Source organism: Macadamia integrifolia, chromosome 2 (genome assembly GCF_013358625.1).
Source record: "Macadamia integrifolia cultivar HAES 741 chromosome 2, SCU_Mint_v3, whole genome shotgun sequence".
NCBI classification, from domain to species: domain Eukaryota; kingdom Viridiplantae; phylum Streptophyta; class Magnoliopsida; order Proteales; family Proteaceae; genus Macadamia; species Macadamia integrifolia.
This window is the reverse complement of record NC_056558.1, coordinates 18,284,030-18,303,025: the sequence shown is the minus strand read 5'-3', so window position 1 is coordinate 18,303,025 and position 18,996 is coordinate 18,284,030. Positions and strand designations below refer to the sequence as shown.

General features: G+C 39.4%; 2 protein-coding genes and 1 pseudogene across 7 annotated transcripts in view; 2 read left to right on the top strand and 1 right to left on the bottom strand.

Moving 5' to 3' along the window:
* Positions 1–1,134: 1,134 nt before the first annotated feature.
* Positions 1,135–12,638, top strand: LOC122071614 (probable glucan 1,3-alpha-glucosidase). The gene is made up of 6 exons (XM_042636003.1): positions 1,135–2,838; positions 3,805–4,078; positions 4,331–4,466; positions 7,054–7,264; positions 10,108–10,314; positions 12,110–12,638. The coding sequence occupies exons 1-6, from the start codon at positions 1,150–1,152 to the stop codon at positions 12,476–12,478; spliced, it is 2,886 nt and encodes a 961-aa protein (XP_042491937.1). The 5' UTR covers positions 1,135–1,149; the 3' UTR covers positions 12,479–12,638.
* Positions 12,639–13,190: 552 nt separating this feature from the next.
* Positions 13,191–15,878, bottom strand: LOC122071919 (annotated as a pseudogene).
* Positions 15,879–17,804: 1,926 nt separating this feature from the next.
* Positions 17,805–18,996, top strand: part of LOC122058937 (mediator of RNA polymerase II transcription subunit 19a) — a 44,462-nt gene continuing 43,270 nt past the window's right edge. Inside the window, exons 1-2 of one of the 6 annotated variants that reach the window (XM_042621682.1) lie at positions 17,805–18,115; positions 18,220–18,280. In XM_042621682.1, the coding sequence (XP_042477616.1) occupies positions 18,235–18,280 (46 nt within the window). In that variant the 5' untranslated portion in view covers positions 17,805–18,115; positions 18,220–18,234. The remainder of the gene's footprint in view (positions 18,116–18,219; positions 18,281–18,996) is intronic. The other 5 variants (XM_042621660.1, XM_042621676.1, XM_042621654.1 and 2 more) reach the window with 5 other exon arrangements.

Genomic DNA, 18,996 nt, shown 5'->3' with positions numbered 1-18,996 from the left:
AATATTTGCATTTATATCTATATAGAATTCGAAAATCAAATTGCCAAACTGATGGTAAGAGCATGATACGTAGACTATCTTCGTTGGAGGAAATTATCTATTGTTTAAGAGAAAGCCGAAGATTTTTGTGAATCTTATCAAAGATTATCTTTTGGTCCCAAACTAAGATTGCTCATAAGATACTAGCTAATGAGTTTAGGGCTTTCACCTCGCATGTAAACGGAGCAGAAGCGTCGTCGTCGTCGTCGTCGTACTGAGAAGCTTCCACTTTCCTTTTGTCCTCGAGGGTAAATGGAGAAGAGGCAACGGCTTTCACCTTGTAGAACAAGTCCGAGCAGAGGTTAGGGCTTTTCACCAAGTGCTCAGCTTCGTCGTATGGAGGTGCTTCCTTCTTTGTGTAGTCTTCGCAGGTGAACGGAGCAGTGCAGCGACGACCAGAGGTTAGGGATATCAGAGCACCAGTTGTCAACTTTGATAAAGTATTTCCCAAACTCTGCTTTACTAACTAGGGGTCAAGGTCATTATAGTAACTTAATATACCTATAAGGGTATATTGATCATTTAGCGAAAAAATAACTGATGATATCATCACTTAATGCCTTGAACCTAACGAAATGAGTTTTTTAGATATAATTTTATGAAAATGAGGGGTCTACTGAACATTATTTCTATTTTAAGAAATTACTCCAAATTATTTTCAATTTTAAGGATGGTACAAGATAATTTTCAAAAATAAAGTAACTAATGATCTTCAGATTCTCGAAGATTTTTCAGGTGTTAGGGAATGACAAAAATTTGCCGTGAAGTCTGGATTTCACAAGTCATAGAATATAGATATAAATGGATAACAAAAAAAACTGACTTCGATTTGTATCCGATTTTATATTAGCGACAATCAAACTCATACAATTCTATGGTACACCAGCTGAGGATTCCGATGTGATATGACAACATCAAGTCTGCATTTGAGTCATATTAAAAAAAGAAAAGTCTACGAGGAAGATGATGCGGTTTCAATGGTCACGATCGAACTTTTGTATAATAACAAGAAACCAACAGTCTAGATTTTCACCTGAGCACAAAGATGATAGAATGGTAAGAAGGTAAATGCGAAACTTCAAAATATCTAAATTCCAAAGGTTTTTTGGAATGACGGAATCAGTGGAAAGTGAAGAAGAAAGAGTCCACGGTTGTTTGATAGTCCCACCAACTCTGGAGATTCTCGAGTCTCAAGTCTCAAGTCTCAACTCCGCCATGGCCTCGACAACAAGAACTGCAGCTTTGCTGCTTCTACTGCTTCTACTGCAACAGGGCTTGGTCTTCTCTTGGAAGAAGGATGAGTTCAGGAACTGTAACCAGACCCCTTTCTGCAAGAGAGGTCGATCAAGAAAAGCGGCATCTTGCTCTCTCGTTGCCACTGATGTCTCCTTTAACGACGGTGATCTTACCGCCAAGCTTGTCCCTAAGAATGTCGGAGAAACAGAGGAAGAACCGGAGGAACACTCGAAACCATTGATTCTTAGGTTATCTGCTTATCAAGATGGCATATTGAGGTTGAAGATTGATGAGGACCCGAACTTGAATCCACCGAAGAAGCGATTCGAGGTACCTGATGTCGTTCTTCCCGAGTTTGATGAGAAGAAGTTATGGTTGCAGAGGGCTTCGTCGGAGGTTCTCGATGGTGATCCAGCTCCTTCTTCGATTATTTTTCTCTCGGATGCTTATGAAGCCGTCCTTCGCCACGATCCCTTTGAGGTTTACGTTCGTAAGAAAGGTGGGGAACGAGTACTGTCGTTGAATTCGCATGGTCTCTTTGATTTTGAGCAGTTGAGGTACAAGAAAGAGGATGAAGATTGGGAGGAGAAGTTCAGGGGCCACACTGATACCAGGCCTTATGGCCCTCAATCGATTAGTTTCGATGTTTCGTTCTATGGAGCGGATTTTGTTTATGGGATACCCGAACATGCTTCAAGCCTTGCTTTGAATCCTACCAGAGGTCCAGGGGTTGAGTTCTCCGAGCCTTACAGATTATTCAACCTTGATGTTTTCGAGTTCCTCCATGATTCTCCATTTGGACTTTATGGGTCCATACCTTACATGCTCTCCCACGGCAAAGGCCATGGGACTTCTGGGTTTTTCTGGTTGAATGCAGCTGAGATGCAGATAGATGTTCTGGGCTCTGGTTGGGACTCCGAGTCAGGGATCGTTCTTCCTTCATCTCTAGGTCGGATTGATACACTTTGGATGAGTGAGGCCGGCATTGTTGATGCATTCTTCTTCGTCGGTCCTGGGCCAAAGGATGTTATGAGACAGTATGCTAGTGTTACTGGGACACTTGCAATGCCACAGCATTTTGCTACTGGCTATCACCAGTGCAGATGGAACTACAGGGATGAGGAGGATGTCGAGCATGTTGATTCGAAATTTGATGAATTTGATATTCCTTATGATGTGATCTGGCTTGACGTTGATCACACAGATGGGAGGAAATATTTCACCTGGGACAGGGTGCTCTTCCCCCATCCTGAGGAGACGCAGAACAAGCTTGCTGCAAAGGGTAGGCATATGGTTACACTTGTTGATCCTCATATCAAACGAGATGAGTATTTTCCCCTGCACAAAGAGGCTACACAGAAGGGTTATTATGTGAAAGATGCCAGTGGAAATGTTTTTGAAGGATGGTGCTGGCCTGGTTCCTCTTCTTATCCTGATATGTTAAACCCAGAAATTCGATCTTGGTGGGCTGAGAAGTTCTCTTACCGCAATTATGTCGGTTCAACTCCTTCCTTATATATCTGGAACGATATGAATGAACCTTCTGTCTTTAATGGACCTGAGGTATGTGACCTAGTTTCATCTCTCTCTCTCTCTCTCTCTCTCTCCATTTATAATAATATGTGAAGCATCTCATTAATCATGAAAGAGGAGAAATACAACAGAAGATTAAATCCTCATCATCAGCATTTATGATAACACTATAAGAGCACTACTTACGATAAACCTGAGAATAAAACTAGACAGAAATGGCACTAGTGTTGACAGGAATGTTAATTTGTACAAAGTAGGATTGGGTAACGGCTATATCCCAGGAGCAGCCCCTTACTAGAGCCAAATTGCTGAAGACTAGGGTAGGTGATCCCATACAAAAAACTTACTCAATATGCCCCACTGTACCTATCTAACCCATGCAAAACACTTACTCATTAAATATAGCAAACTGTCTTTAGGATGCCTCTTGAATTGCATGGTCCAACCTTCGCCATGGAAGTGAAGCAACTAGGGGAAACAATGGAGAATGGAAGATTCTCTCCCCTAATGCGAAGCAACTGTTTCACAGAAACTGGAAATTACCCGAACACATATTTAAGATACATATATTCATGTGGGATGTGGGCATCTTTGTTGCACATGAAAGTCCAAATCCATGAGAGAGTTTCTTGTGGAACAGGTGCTTAGAGCAAGCACATTATCCATGAAGTTCACATCTTATGGATGTTTCATGGAGGGCGTGATTCCACTGTTAGCTGTTGATGCAGTAATTTATCATATTAAGTGGTCTGAGTGGATGTTAAGTTACTTATGACCTAGTTGGTAATAATCTCAATAACATCTTCCATACGATGTGAAGTCTGGTGGAGTATATCACTATATCATAATGATTGGTGGATTTGCTACTAGTGCTTAGTGCTTATGAGAGTTTGTTACCTCGAAGAAGCTTTAGAACAACATTGTGAACCTAGTGTGAGAGATGTTGGACAGGACTCTATAATGACCATGGTGCATTAACTTTCTTCCCTTGAGCAGCTAACCATGCCTAGGGATGCTCTACATTATGGGGGTGTGGAACACCGTGAGCTACACAATGCCTATGGCTACTACTTTCACATGGCTTCGAATGATGGACTTTTAAAACGAGGGGATGGTAAGGACAGGCCTTTTGTTCTGTCACGAGCATTCTTTGCTGGAAGTCAAAAGTATGGAGCAGTTTGGACAGGAGATAACTCAGCTGATTGGGATCACCTCAGAGCGTCTGTTCCAATGATTTTGACCCTTGGTCTTACAGGGATGTCATTCTCTGGTAAGTGTAGTTTGTATGTTTTAATCAATTAGTTGCAAGGATTGGATTTCCTGTTAGGTAGGATTTTTTGTTGCAATAATCAATAATCTTTCATTCATCTTACCCTTTACCGCCACCAAAGAGAAAATGAAAACGTCGGAGTGTTTTTTTTTTTTTTTTTGGGGGGGGGGCGGGTGGTGTGGTGGGGGAAGCAAAAGTGTGAGAGATCCTTTACCTTCTTCTGGCAGTCATTTCACTATACTTTTTATGCAGGTGCTGACGTTGGTGGATTTTTTGGGAATCCTGAGACTGAATTGTTAGTTCGCTGGTACCAACTAGGTGCTTATTATCCTTTCTTTAGAGGTCATGCACATCAGGATACTAAAAGGCGAGAACCTTGGTTGTTTGGGTAAGATAAGTTTAATTTCGAGTTTGCTTAGTTATTTAACGTTGAATTTTGATACTTTATGCTTGTAGTTTGTATCTTTTATCTTCTTTTTTTAAAAGCAAATTCCATAATCTAAGAAACGGTCATTTATCCATGACACTATTTGGCTATGTGATTGAACTTTTCCATAGATTTCATGCTTCTAATGGCTTTGTTGTTTGGGTATTTAACAGCAGAAGAAATAAGGGAGCAACTTGGGCCTGAAAAGCCTGAGCCCGGCCAAAAATTTACGGGCTTTGCTGGGTTTTCAGCTCATGGGCTAGGCTTGGGCATAGAAATCCTAGCTGGAGGTAGGGCCAGGCCAGGCTTTGGATCAAGGCCTCCAGGCTAGGCCTGGCCCAACTGCCTAACCTGACCCTAAGTTACACATGTTTTTTAAAATTATATATAATGAAATAAGGGGTGTATGGGTTTGACTAAATGTTGAAAAATTGGTGACTTGAATCTGTGACTTACAAAAAATAATCAAGCCATAGATCATATAGGGCATTAAGAGCTTTGATTTTCTTCTTAGAACTTTAAAATTATATACAGGTTCCATCCCTTACTCAAAGCCTGAGCCTGGCAAGTTCCGGCCTGAAGCTCGGCTGGCTGGGTTTTGCCTGAGGCCATCTCAGCCCAACGTTGGGCCAGGGTAGTTGGAGGCTGATCTATCAGTGTCATGTGCCAAGTTTCAGCCCAATTGCTTATCACCACACAGAAATAAAATCTGAACCCTAAACCTAGATGCCCATTTAATTGGAAGGTGAGAATTTAACAGGAGAACCAATCAAGAAGCATCTCCAGCATCCCAATGTATTTGTCTCCATGTTAATTCCTCTTTTACTCTTTTGCTCTTCTCCAACACCTTTATTCTCTTTAAAAGAAGAAAAGGATAAGGGAAAATATTGTACTATGAATGAAAATATCTGACTCCAAACAAAAATATTGTACTAGAAATACCTGAAATCTATGTTGCTCAAGAAAAGAGAGATTAAATATTAATAGAAGAAATATCCATATAATGTCGCTTTCATCCCTAGTTTTTCTTATGCTCTTCGATCCTATTATGGGTTGCATATTCCTAGGATTGACACATGTGAACCCATTCCTCATGAGTTCCATTTATCCAGGGAAAATTATTTCAAAGGGAAGAATTCTCATTCTGGGAGCGTGGTCCCTGCACCAGTGTGGGTGCCAATGGGAGCGCACGTGGTAGCATCAACAAGGCAGTCATCTTCGCTTTCATGGGGGTGAGGAGTCATTTCGTCTTCCTCTGTGTCTGGGCACAACCCCCACACTACTAGACAGACTCCTTTTTCCTTATTTTAAATAGTTCAATTCTCAAGAACTCTGTAGCTGAAGGTTCCAAACTGTCTTGTGGCTATTGAATGATATGCCATTGGGATGTCAGTTTTATGCCGCATAAACTTAATAGTAATTCATAATATACTGAATATTATTCCTTTTTTTGTTTACAGATGACCTATATTTTTGTATAGCTCCAATTGGTATCAGCTATCCTTCCCATCTGGGAATGCTTATATTAAGCAGGTGATAGGTTTAGGAATTTCAAAAGCTTGCTTTGAAGGTTGGCTGGATATTCAGCTAAAGATCCTATTTTCCTCATTTACAGATTATCAATGTTTTTTTGTGGAAAAACCATGAGAATTAGTGCTTCTGACCTGTCAAGAGTAGGCATGGGTGGACCCATTTGGTATTGGATGCCTCACTAGGAGGTCATTGGTCAATTTTCAGACCAAAATGACCAAATAAATGTTAAAATTACACAAATGCCATCTTCTATTAATACATTCGGTTCCCTATTGTGGCAATTTCATAATTTTATCTTACCAAAAAAAAATTCATAATTTTATGTAATATTGACTTTAAACTATCTCCCTTACTCATTCTGAAATTTTACCAGTAAGATGGGGGATGGGGACCTTTATCACTTGGAGCAACCCATGTGCCACCATATGGCAGGCAGTGATTACTAAATACACATAGTGATGCTGTTATGGTCAGAAGTATAGTGCACCTTTATGTTATTTTACTAATAAAGCCATTTGTTTCCAAAAAGCGAAGAAGTAAATTAAAAAGAAAAAGGAGCATTTCTAATGATAATCAACATACCTTGCACATTTTGAAATGTTTCATAAGTGTGCTCTGAAGGTTTTTCTGAATTATCTGCTACAAGCTCTCCTTTTAGGCCTCAGCTTCTTATTTAAGTTGACACCTTGTTACTGAGTATCTAGGAAACTGAGAGAGTGATTGTACAGTTCAACTATTTCATTCTCCCTATTTTTAGGCCTCATCTTCTTTAAATGGACATTTTTGGTGAGAAATTTTCTAAAACCTGAGGATAATTTTACCATTTGATATGCTTATATTATGATATAAGTCTCTCTCTCTCTCTCTCTCTCTCTCTCTCTCTCTCAACTGGAGCCCATTAAGATGATCAGCCCTCATATCATATTTGTTATGGATAGGTGTCTCAATAATATCAGTTTTAGATCAATAGGTTGTCTTAACTGTGCTTTACCATATTCCTGATGTTATGACACAGAGAGAAGAATACGGAATTGATGAGGGATGCAATACATATACGTTACACGTTGCTTCCATATTTCTATACATTATTCAGAGAGGCAAACACAAGTGGGGTTCCTGTTGTGCGTCCTTTATGGGTGGAATTTCCTTCAGATGAAGCTACTTTCAGTAATGATGAGGCTTTCATGGTTGGAAACAGCCTTTTGGTTCAAGGGATCTATACAAAGGTGCATTCTCTACCATGTCTCCTTAATTTTGTTTTATATGCTTGTGTTGGCAAATTAATTTTGTAGAACGCACTGCGGATGGTGAAGTGCATGGGTGTGGCAGAGTTGTACAACTCAATGAAGTATAATGGATAGACAGACTTCTAACTAGACAAAAGTGGAATCTTTCCAATGCCTCGATGGCTCTAAGGACTTTTTAAAGAAGTCGTAATGTACGAAGAAGAAGAAGAATTTTTAATTCAAATTAATAACTTGACAATCACGAGCTGTTGTAGTTTGCCGTTTGGTATTGAACTAAAGATATGCTAATGGTTACACTATGCTAAAGTAAAGAATAGACAAATGGAAAATAAAGAAAAGATAAAATGATACATCTATTGTAAAGTAAATATATATATATAAAAGAAATGATATATGATAGACCTATTCATGGGATCTGGCTCATCTCCAATTCTTAATCCTCTAATTCTCTCCCTACGTGCGACATGTGTACATTTTCAAAATCCAACGATTGTGGAAGTTTGAATGGATTTTAATTCTAAAAAACTTCCACAACCATTGGATTTTGAAAATGTACACGTGTCGTGTCTTGGGACAGAATTGGACAAGAACTGGTGACGAGCCGAATCCCCTATTCATTAAGTGGTCAAGTAACTTCCTATAGTAACCACCTTTGGGTTGGTTATTAGGGTCAGTTAAATTACTTACTCATGCAAACCAATAATGAGTCTTGTTTCGGTTAACGATGACTGAAATAAATGACTTTCCATTTTTACTGATCTTTGTGTAGACCGATTGTACGGTCTAGTCTTCTCGTTTTGTCTAGTAGTGACATACCACTCCGTTGACCGAACATTTTCATGTGTCAGTCAATTCTTTTAGTAGAGGATCTTCAGGTTAATGTCCTCTTTCCTTTGCATGTCGGTCAAGTTGACTAAATACATATCGATTAAGATGACCGAAAATAGGGTGTAAACAGTGTCTCTCACAATCCATTTGAATGGGGTCACACGATTTCAATTGGGATTATGGATACACTTTTTTACTAATCGGTCACATAACATCTTTCCTTGTGGGAGAGAACTTCTGTCAAGCTTGAAGTTGAATTGATATGTCTAGCTGATAATAACTTTGATATAGTCTTTGGTCAATCGTTAACTGTCTTTTATTCTTTCTTTTTTTTCACCTAAATTGAGGTCAACATGTGATATTGTTTGACCCTTTTGGCTGTAGCGCAGTATTGACCGTGTTTGTTGATCATATAAGTCTTGATCGATGCCGATCAATATTCCCTTTTGCTAAGGGTATTGAATGAAACTAGAACTGAAAAATGAAACTAAAGTCGAGCCGAATTAACCAAACCGAGCCATATAAAATTAAATTTAGTTCAGATCTGGCTTGAAATTATAGGACTAAATTTGGTTCGGTTCCATTGGTTAGAACCGATTCCAAACCGAATACCTGTGTAAATCTTGGCATCATAAATGCCTTATGCAAAGAAATGGAACATTGGGGTAGTGTAAGGGCTTATCTTAGATGTCCTATCCTCTAACCAATTGTTCCAAAGGTAGAACTGGAACCAAACCAAATTTAATCCCATAATTCAAGTTGGATCATAACTGAATTTTATTTAGTTCAGTTTGGCTCGGCTTGAGTTTTGTTTCTTCAATTCCGTTACTTATTTACACCCCTAGCAAAAGGATATAGTGACCTTGGCAAATACAGCCAATAGTCAATACTACACTTAGCAAAAGGGTATAGTGACCGACATCAGTCAAGACTTATGTGGCCAGCAGACATGGTCAATACTGCGCCGCAGCCGAAAGGGTGAAATAATGTTACATGCTGGCCTTAGTTTAGGTCAAAGCAAGAGGAAAATACATAATCAACAATTGAGTAAAGACTGTATCAAAATTATCGGCTAGACAGATCAATTCAATGTCAAGTTTGACAGAAGTTCTCTCCCACCAGGAGAGATGCTATGCAAAAAGTGTCCACAATCTCAATTAAAATCGTGTGACCACATTCAAAGGGATTGTGAGGGACATTGTTTACACCCTATTTTCGGTCAGCTTGATCGACATACACATGGAAGAGGGCACTAAGATGAAGATCCTCTATTAGAAGAACTGACTGACATACGAAGATGTTCCGTCAACGGAGTGATATGTCAGTATTAGACAAAACGAGAATACTAGACCGTACAATAGGTCTTCATTATTGGTTGGCATGAGTAGTTAACTGACCATAATAATCAACTCAAAGGTGGTTATTGTAAAAAGTTACTTCACCACTTAAAAGATGTTCAAATTCAAAAGAGAGGTGGGAGGTTGCTAAAATTACCCAGGAACCACCTACACAACAACTATAAAAGAAAAGCCAACGATGAAGAATAGGCCCTGGCCAACATGAATAGGTCTATCATTTCTTTTGTCTTTACTTTATAGTAGATGTATCATTTTGTCTTTTCTTTACTTACCATTTGTCTTTTCTTTATTTTAACAAATGTAGCCATTGGCATAACTTTAGTTTAATACCAAATTATAAGAATTTTAACAGCTTGTGACTGTCAAATTATCAATTTAGATTCAAAGTTCTTCTTCTTCATCCATTACGACTTCTTTAAAATGTCCTTGGAGTAATCAAGGTATGGGAATGATTCCACTTTTGCCTGGTTAGAAGTTGGACGTTCCATTACACTTCATTGAGTCATACGACTCAGGCACGCCCAGGCACTTCACCATTTGCAGTGTGTTCTGCAAAAAATAATTTACCAGCAGTGTGTGTTTTTTAAGGGTGTTCTGCAAACTGATATTTTATGATTGGGCTGCCTTCTGGATCAGCGGGCCAAACATGCATCAGTGTATTTGCCAGGTGGACAATCTTGGTATGACCTGAGAACAGGAATTGTTTACAAGGGGGGTGTAACGCACAAGTTTAAGGTTTCAGAGGAAAGCATTCCAGGTTTCCAGAAGGCAGGCACCATTGTACCAAGGAAAGACAGGTTTCGCCGAAGCTCCATGCAGATGGCGAATGATCCTTACACGCTGGTATGTCTTTAAAACTGATCTCTTCCCAAGAATATTGCCTGTATAGTGTTGCTTATCGAGGGAACCTCCACTGTTTCTATCTTTATGATTTTATTTTTATGTTGTTTTTGTTGGTCTTATGAGCTTTTCCTATCTCAATTCTGTTTCCAATGTAAACATGTGTGATTTCACTAGTTATTCTCCTCCTGTGTGAACCAAACAAGTAACTTATTTATTGCATTGGTATGTCTTTCTGAACATGTGATTCATTTTCTGAGGAAAGGGATTATTCATCTCATGTGATTTTCATGCATAGTTGTCAAGGAGTCGCCTAGGGGTCCAGGCGTGTTTCCAAGGGCTCGGCGGTCGCCCGCTTTATTTGAACTTAACAAGCTGGCCACCTTGGGACTTTGTGCATTGCCTAAGGCTGCCCTGGGCGGTTTTTTTTTTTACAACTTTTTCTTCTCAAAATAATGCTGTTTCTAGTATTTTTATTGGTTTGTGTACAAGTTTGTGGATAGTTGAGAATCATGCGATTATTTAGTACCCAAAAATTAATTAATTAATTAAGAAAAAAGTAATCAAACTTTCCTAATTCACTTCTCTTGTTTACTTAATGTTTGTTTTCCCCTTGAAATACTGTTTCTAACATAATGTTTCTGTAATGCTGTAATGGTGTTGCTGGTTATAATGGCAACTTAGTGCATAGATTTAATCTGTATTGTTGCTATAATATGCAAGTATAATTATGTTATTTCTACACTAGATATAATGGATACATAAAAATAAAAAATACTAGGGCGCTAAGCGCTTAGGCAGCTCTCCAGCGCCTCAGGTGGCCTGGGTGCCTTGACAACTATGCTTTCATGTAATGGATTCGTTTGACTATTTAGTCTACCTGAATTACTAATGTGACTTCTGATCTAAGTATATCCCTCTTTGACCGAAGAGAAATATGATACCCTTCTGTATTTTCCATGGGCTCTCGTTTCCTCTTCCTGTGGTATTATCTCTCATTCCCTTACCACACCCCACCCCAAAAAAAAAAAAAAAAAAAAAGGTATTATCTCTCATTCTACATGTTCTGTATATCTTGGATCAATTGAATCACATTTATGGCAAAAGTTTTTCTTGGAACTAGACAATACCAATTATACTTCTGAAATTTTTGGTATTGTTTTCCTTCAAAATGGAAGGTTATTCGTTCTCACTTTGGCTCCATTTATTTCAATGGAAAAGATTTCCTGGAAAATTAAATTCTATCTATAAAGTTTAATTCTATATTATTTTTTTCTGCCATCTGGCATTTCTTTTTGGTTGGACATGGCAAGGAGGCACATTTGCACATGATTGAGGAGGGAAAAGAATCCAGTAATATGGTGGGGGTAGATTTCTCCTCAACTCCCAAGTGTATCAATGATCAAGATACCACCACTATTTGGAAAACGTTATCCTGAAATTTAAAATGGAAGTTGTTTTACAACTTTTTTGTATTGCATTTTAGTAAAATATTTCCCCAAGTGTATCAATGACTTGTTGAACACTTGATCATTCAACTGCATTCCTTGAAGCCCACATCTGAAGTCTCAACAAATATCAGGAGCAAGCTTTTTGCATTTTTATTTTAGTTTTTTGGTAATGAAAGATTTTTGCATTTAAGTCTTTGAAATTTTGGTGGCTTTAATTTAATTGAAGAATTTTTTTTTTCCATCATATTTCTCTCCTAGTGGCTGTACTGAGTCTACTGACTACTGAAGATAGCTATAATGTAGGTTAAAATCACCCCCTCATATATCTGTTTCAAATGTTGTTACAGGTAATTGCTTTGAATAGTTCTCTAGCAGCAGAAGGGGAGCTGTATGTTGATGATGGTAAGAGCTTTGAATTTGAGCAAGGGGCCTACATCCATCGACACTTCGTATTTTCAGATGGCAAGCTTACAACTTCTAATATGGCACCTCCCACCTCAGGCAAAGCTTTCTTTTCATGTGTGTGTGTCATTGAGAGGATTATAATATTGGGGCTCCCCTCCGGGGCAAAAAGTGCTCTTATCGAACCTGTAAATTACATAGCTGATGTTGTATCTGGACCCCTTAATCTTCGAGGGAGAGGAAGCCCTGCTGCACTTACCATACGCAAACCCAATGTTCGGATTGCGGATGATTGGACTGTAAAGATATTGTAGATTTAGTGAGATTTAGAATTGAGAGTTAGGTGTTAAGTAATTTTCATGTAATCTTAAATGGCTTCTTGTTCAGTGGATTTTGTTAAACGTGCAAGGCTAGATTTATTTTGTAGTTCTACACTGAAATGTGTAATATAATCTCCAGCTTATATGATGTTAATTAGTAGTTGTAACGGAAAGATTCCCTGATTTTAAGACTCAAAAGATGACATGATTTTGTTGAGGTGCTACACACACGGAAATTTTATGTGTAAACTGCAATTTTCAATTCCCCTACTGCAAACTTAAGTTGTTGATAAAAACATCTCTCTCTCTCTCTCTCTCTCTCTCTCTCTCTCTATATATATATATATATATAATACCTGCCAAGAAGCTTGTAAGTCATGGTTTAGTCTTCCTAACCACCCCTAATTCTTGATATGATATCAGTCCTTGATTCATAAGCGTATATTCATTTGTGATAAGAACAGCCTCAGCAAAGCGAGGGTGAGGCCTAGTACAGATGAGTGTATGACCCTCCCCAAACCCTGTAGTGGCTGAAGCCTTGTACATTGAGTGCATCCCTTTAAGTAGGGTAGTACGGCTTATGAGTCTCTGTTCATAATGTTTACTCAATGTATAAGGCTCTCACATGTGCGATGTTAAAAGGGCGAGAACTATGTAGTCTTACCCCAAGAATGTTAAGAGACTGTTTCGATAATCTCTGCTTGTAAAAGAACCATATTGAGTATTCACCATTGAAAGGTTGGTACATTCTCATATACCTACTAATTACAATCACACTTCCATATCCATTGCTGGTGGTATAGAGTAGCCTCTACATCCCTTCTCTACTAAACTACAAGTGACCCAAACATACAAACCCTAGATGCTTAACACTTGACCACATGCGGGCTTGGTTGAGACCCGGGGCTGTGATCCAAAGTTCCCAACCTCATTCTTGTTAGGCTGTCCCAACCAAAGACAATCATCAAACAAGCACCGAGCGCTGCTGTTGTAAGGTGTCTCAACCACATCTACAGGTTTGATGAATGTGGGCGGGCCCCCAGGTAGGTGTACCATCCTCATACGAGTTATGGGTCAGCCTCTTGATATCCGAACCGTCCACCTTAGCCGTTAAAATTTCACCATAGGGCCCGAAGTGAAAAGGATTTGCTATTGGCTCTGATGACACGGCCACGTAATCTGAGGTAAACACAATGCTCTTCCCATCCGGGCTGAACCATGGATGGTTGGTCCGACCAACTTCACCGCTGTGAACCACCTTCTTAAGTCCGGTTCCATTCGGGTGTATGATGTAAATAGCGAAACTCACACCCGGGTCATCCCGGTCCGACGCGAATGCGATCCACTCACCATCTGGAGACCAATTACACATCGTGTCCGTCCATTTACCTTCCGTAAGCCTGTGGAGCCCACGTTTCTCTCCCTCAATCGCATCCAACAGATAAAGGTTCTTGTAACCCGATCGGCCCGACCGAAACACAACCCACTTCCCGTCCGGCGATGGCGACGGGAAAGCATTGTTTTCGCCGCCGATGGTCAGTTTCTTGTAAGGAGGATAACCCATTTTGCCATTTTCCTCATCATCAACGGCAATAGATACTATATCGACGTCTGTGCTTTCTTCAGCGAAGATGGGCCCGATGCTAGTGTAGATAACTCCTCTGCGTTTCCAGTCCCAAGCAGTGGAGAAGGCCGTGCCCGGAAAAACTTGCCTCTTGCCGGAGCCGTCACGATTGACTACGTAAACGCCGGGGAAACCCACATAAGCAATTCGTTCCCCGTCGGGAGAGAAGGAAGGGAACGATCCATCAATCCTTAACAGAGATATATCCTTTGATGGGCTATTGAGATTCTCAAGCATAAGAGGACCACTTGTTCCTTCTTTGCTGCTTCCTCTGCATCTATGATACCCAACAACAGTCGAATCGGGAGAGATGAACGGGTTGTAGTGGTGAAAATTGGGCGAGACCCGGTTAGTCAACTCACTAAACTCGTTTCTCACAAGATCGAATAGCTCAATATGCCGGAAATCCGAGCTACGTCTCCTTGTTGCCACGGCGATGAAGCTCTTGTTACTCGGTGAAGCAGCAGGAGTGAAAGCATGAAGACCCGGTGGAGTAACTCGCTCAATCGCCACCAACTCGGTCCGTATTCTTCTAAGCCGAGGCAGACTCGCTCTGTAAACGCTCCACCATCCATCCTCGCTTCTGCGATGGAAATACAGAGTGAAATCGTCAACCCAACAAGGCCAACCGCCATGATCGAGCAATTTCATCCTCTCAGATCCATCTCGAGTTCTGAAAACATAGATATCCGTGTTGAGCTCTTCAACTTCCCCTCCCCATCCCTTCTCCCCAGATGAAGCCACAGCAGTCCAAACCCCAGAAGGAGAGACGGAAGGGCTGAAATCAGCGATGCCATAAGGGGTTAACCTTCGAGTCTCACCTGTTGTGATATTGGTAGAGTATACAGCAGCCCAGCTTTTTCTGGGTACCCCAGAATTTTCATGGGTCGATACATAGATAAGATGCTCCCCTGCAATAGAAGGTCGGTCTTTCATGGAGATTTGGTTTGGGATCAACAGAGGCACCTGAATTCGAGATGGGTTTTCAAGAGCCGATCTTCTTGTAGGATTGAAGTCGATGGAGTCAACGATAGAATAAGCATCAAGATAGATGTTGGAGAGCCCATGTCTCTCTGTCACATAGAGGAGAAGTTGCAGAGGAGGTGAAGGAGTAGGGTCTAGGCCTAGGGTGAGAGTTTGATTAGGGAGGAGTAGAGAGAAAATTGAAGAAGAGGCAGAGGGAAAATAGCCATTGAAGTTCACAGATTGACTATCTGTGAGTATAATCTCATCGTCTTGGTCTGGTGGGTGAGATGTCGGGAGGCTGAAGATATCAAAAGCATAATTTGCTCTATCCTGAGTAGTAAAGACTATGGTGCTGCTGCCACTGATATCCTCTGTTCTTGCAGAGAATATGATGAAGAGATGAAGGAGAAGCCAGAGAGATGAATTCATCTGTTAATTCTGATGCTCTCGGGAGGGTCTCTTGAGTCTGGCTGTAGGTAGCTTACAAACCTAAAGGGTAAAAATTGATATTTGGTCTGTGGTTCATAAATGCTCTGTTCTTCAAATATCCAATCTGATACATACAAAATAGCCGCTCAACAGAATGTGGACACGTGGCATTCAACCGTGCACCAAAATACATCTGCAATAAAAAAGGGAAGAAGGAGACCTAGGGCTGTTCTCCAGCGATCGATTGTGAGCCAGTGAGCGTTCGGAACAGCTAGTATCGCCGGCGGTTTCAGCTTCTTCTCCGGTGAAAACTGTCACTCCATTTGCAGGTTAGATTCTTTCTCTCTTCCCCGCTCATCCTTTTATCTCTACCGTCATCGGAGGACATTTTGTTCTATTTGTACAATCATAGAAGACAAATGTTGCGTGTCCAAAGAAATTCCAAAATGAAAATTTAAATTTTTAGAAAATTATTATCCATTGTGAAGGGACAATACTTTAATAAAAATTTCTTTAATTAAAAGCGGGCAACGATTGGGTATACTAGAGGGTTACCTAGGAATAAAGTTTGCTAGTGTGTATACTCTATTAGTTTTGATCGATTTGATTTTCATATTTATTATTTTAATCTTAGATATGTGAGGAGAAATACTCTTAACAAATACAATATGTTTTTCACTTATTCTCTCTTCGTTCTTGAGTAGAGGTAGTTGGAGGGTGTATTTGAAGTTTGGACATCATCGTTTATCTGGTCATGAATTTCATATTTTGATTGTGGGCATTAAGTAAGAAATATTCCATAGAAGGTGTAGGTATGATTTTCACGCTATATCGCTATCCCTTGTCATATGTTTGAAGCCAATTTCAGTGTAAAACTTAACCAACCAAGAGATCTTTGTAACACAAACTATGGCATTTGGTATATATTAAACCGTATCATACCGATTTATTTGTTCGTAACTGAATTATTAATTGCATTTATAAAAAGAGAAGGACAAAAGTGTCGGAAAAAAAAGTTGTATTGAAAATGTATTTGTATAAAATAGAAGTCATATTTATATTAAATAGAAATTGTATTGAATTTATACCTTGTCGATTTGATATTGGTATTGAAAGTTTAGAATGTTCTTGGTATGATATAATTTTGGTATCTATTTCTTTGGCTTTTATTTCTTACTAAAATTGTTTCGAAATAACCACAGTGTTTGACATTCTTATATGCAAAAAATACATTCTCTTGGTGGAGAATTAAATCATTCAGTATAGAGTGGGTTTTAACAAGGAAAGAGTGAGATCTATATCTGCACATTTGCGTCATTGGTAATCTTTTTCCCTTTTTTTGGGTTTGGTTTTTGTACACTTCAATTTTTGGTCAAACAAATGGACAGAAACGATTTAGTGTTGGTTAGGCCACATTTTTTAATATATGACATGACTCATTGAGTTTACTGTGACTAAGGGTGTCAATTGGGAACTGAAATCGAACACCGAAACCAATATTGAGCCAAATTAATCGAGCCGAATTGAACCGAACCAAATTAATTTGGTTCAAATTTGGTTTGAGTATGTGAGTATGCTTCTCAGTTAGGTTTCGGTTTCAAGTGTAAGAACCGTCGGTTTGGATCGAAACCAAACCGAATTATCTTAAAACCAAAAAAAGGAAACAAACCCTAGTATAGTAGCATCATTAAGACTCAAGCGAGATTTTTTCAATATTCAATTTTGAAAATTCAAGAGTGTTTTTTGCAAGCTCTTTTTGTTTTTTAGGTGGTAAATGTTTTTTGCAATTTATCATCACATATTTATATGCAATTTTAGAATTGGCAGTGGCCATAAGGCCCATAACTTGAGCCCATTATGATCTTTGGTCAATCACAATCAGGGTTCAAAAGTGAAACTGTTTTTATAACTGAATTAAAACCCAAGTACAAAATCGAATTAAAATTGCATATTAGAACCAAAACCAAACGGAGCCAAATTGAATCAGCTTGAGTATCTAAATATGGAACCGATTCAGTTCTCGATTCGGTTATGGTCGACCTTACCATCATTTGAAATTGAATCGAAACTGAACCAAATAACTAGAACCGAACCGAGTGACACCCTTAAGTGTGACCCGGATGAAACAACTAACTTGCTTATGACTTTTTTTTTTTGTGAAAACTTTCTTATGACTCCAAAAAATCAGATTCAGATTAATCATTTTTATATTGGTAGAGTCTACATGACTTTTGTCAGGTATTGCAAATGGGTAGAGTTAAAACCTATTCCCCAACCATGTGAAGGTTTAACCCGAAAAAGGAAAGGGGGAGTGCGTATTTAAACGCTACGAATTTGCCACATTATCCTCCATGGGTCGAAAGCCCATTACAATGCCCCATCCCCCATAGCGACAATGCCGGTAAGAGCCATCCGATACAGGCCCTTATGGATTGAGGTGGCCCACAGCCCACTGATGTTTTAATATGTAATTTTCAATTCTCTGGAGTTCCGAAGTCATTTAGGATTGTCCGGAGACAGGACTGACGGGGGCTTCTGCTCAATCGGGGGGCTGGCGTGAAGCGTGATGCGTGTTCGGGGCTCACTTTTTAGGTTTTATAATATACTATCAGGTATGAAACAGTATACTTGGACTCTCCGGCTTGAAGAAGGGTTTGAAATTACATTTACCAGTTAAAGTATTTATTTTTTTTCCTTCGTTTTATTTCTGATGCAGCGGCATCTGCTTATCATGGCATCAAATTTACATAAGGATCCTCCAACCACTTGCAGCGACGGTACAAAGATTCACCATATGGAGTTTTGGATTCCATCTACGTAGTCCTTTATTGCTTTTGTTTTTTGCAAATCATTTATTCGATACTGAAAATTGATAAAATTGCTAATAGTAATTGAAGTGTTTGCGCAATTAGAGTTATTTGCAGGGTTTTTTTTTTGGTCCTGAGGTAAGTTGTCGTTTCAGGGTAGATGGACGCTTACATGTTCGAATTGTCTATGGATTCCCCCCACCCCAAAAACAAACAAAAGTTAGTCGATGGAATTTCTCATGGTCTGTGGCTAACACATTGATATTTCTAATGGTTTATGGCTGCCACTTTGGTAGTTGTGATGATTCCGTGCTTTGCGTTAAGCATTTGGTCTGACTACTATGGTTATCCATTCTGTACTTGTGTTTCTCTGAATAACATATACAGTTCCATATTCTTTCAGCTCTTATAACTTGTGAAGATGATGATTTTTTAGCCGTTGTTTACATTGAATTCTGTTTCTGTTTCTGTTGCTCTTATCTTTTCTTTTTTGGGATGAGTAAACATATTAACCAACGTGAGAAGAAAGAATATACAACTCCAGAGGGGAAAGAGAAAGAGGTAGAAGAAGGGAAGCCAAAAACGAACCATCAAGAGGAGGAGGGGGGAGGGAGGAAAATAGAGGGGAAACCCCAGTAGGCAACAATAAGTTTTTTCCTTGAGTAATCACTAATACAATAAGGGGG

What these genes read in the sequence shown, in the direction of transcription:
- LOC122071614 (XM_042636003.1), top strand. Translation starts at nt 1,150, where the DNA reads ATGACGGAATCAGTGGAAAGTGAAGAAGAAAGAGTCCACGGTTGTTTG. An exon ending in TACAGGGATGTCATTCTCTG is followed by an intron (nt 4,079 to 4,330) that starts GTAAGTGTAGTT and finishes CTTTTTATGCAG; the next exon opens with GTGCTGACGTTGGTGGATTT. An exon ending in CGAATGATCCTTACACGCTG is followed by an intron (nt 10,315 to 12,109) that starts GTATGTCTTTAA and finishes ATGTTGTTACAG; the next exon opens with GTAATTGCTTTGAATAGTTC.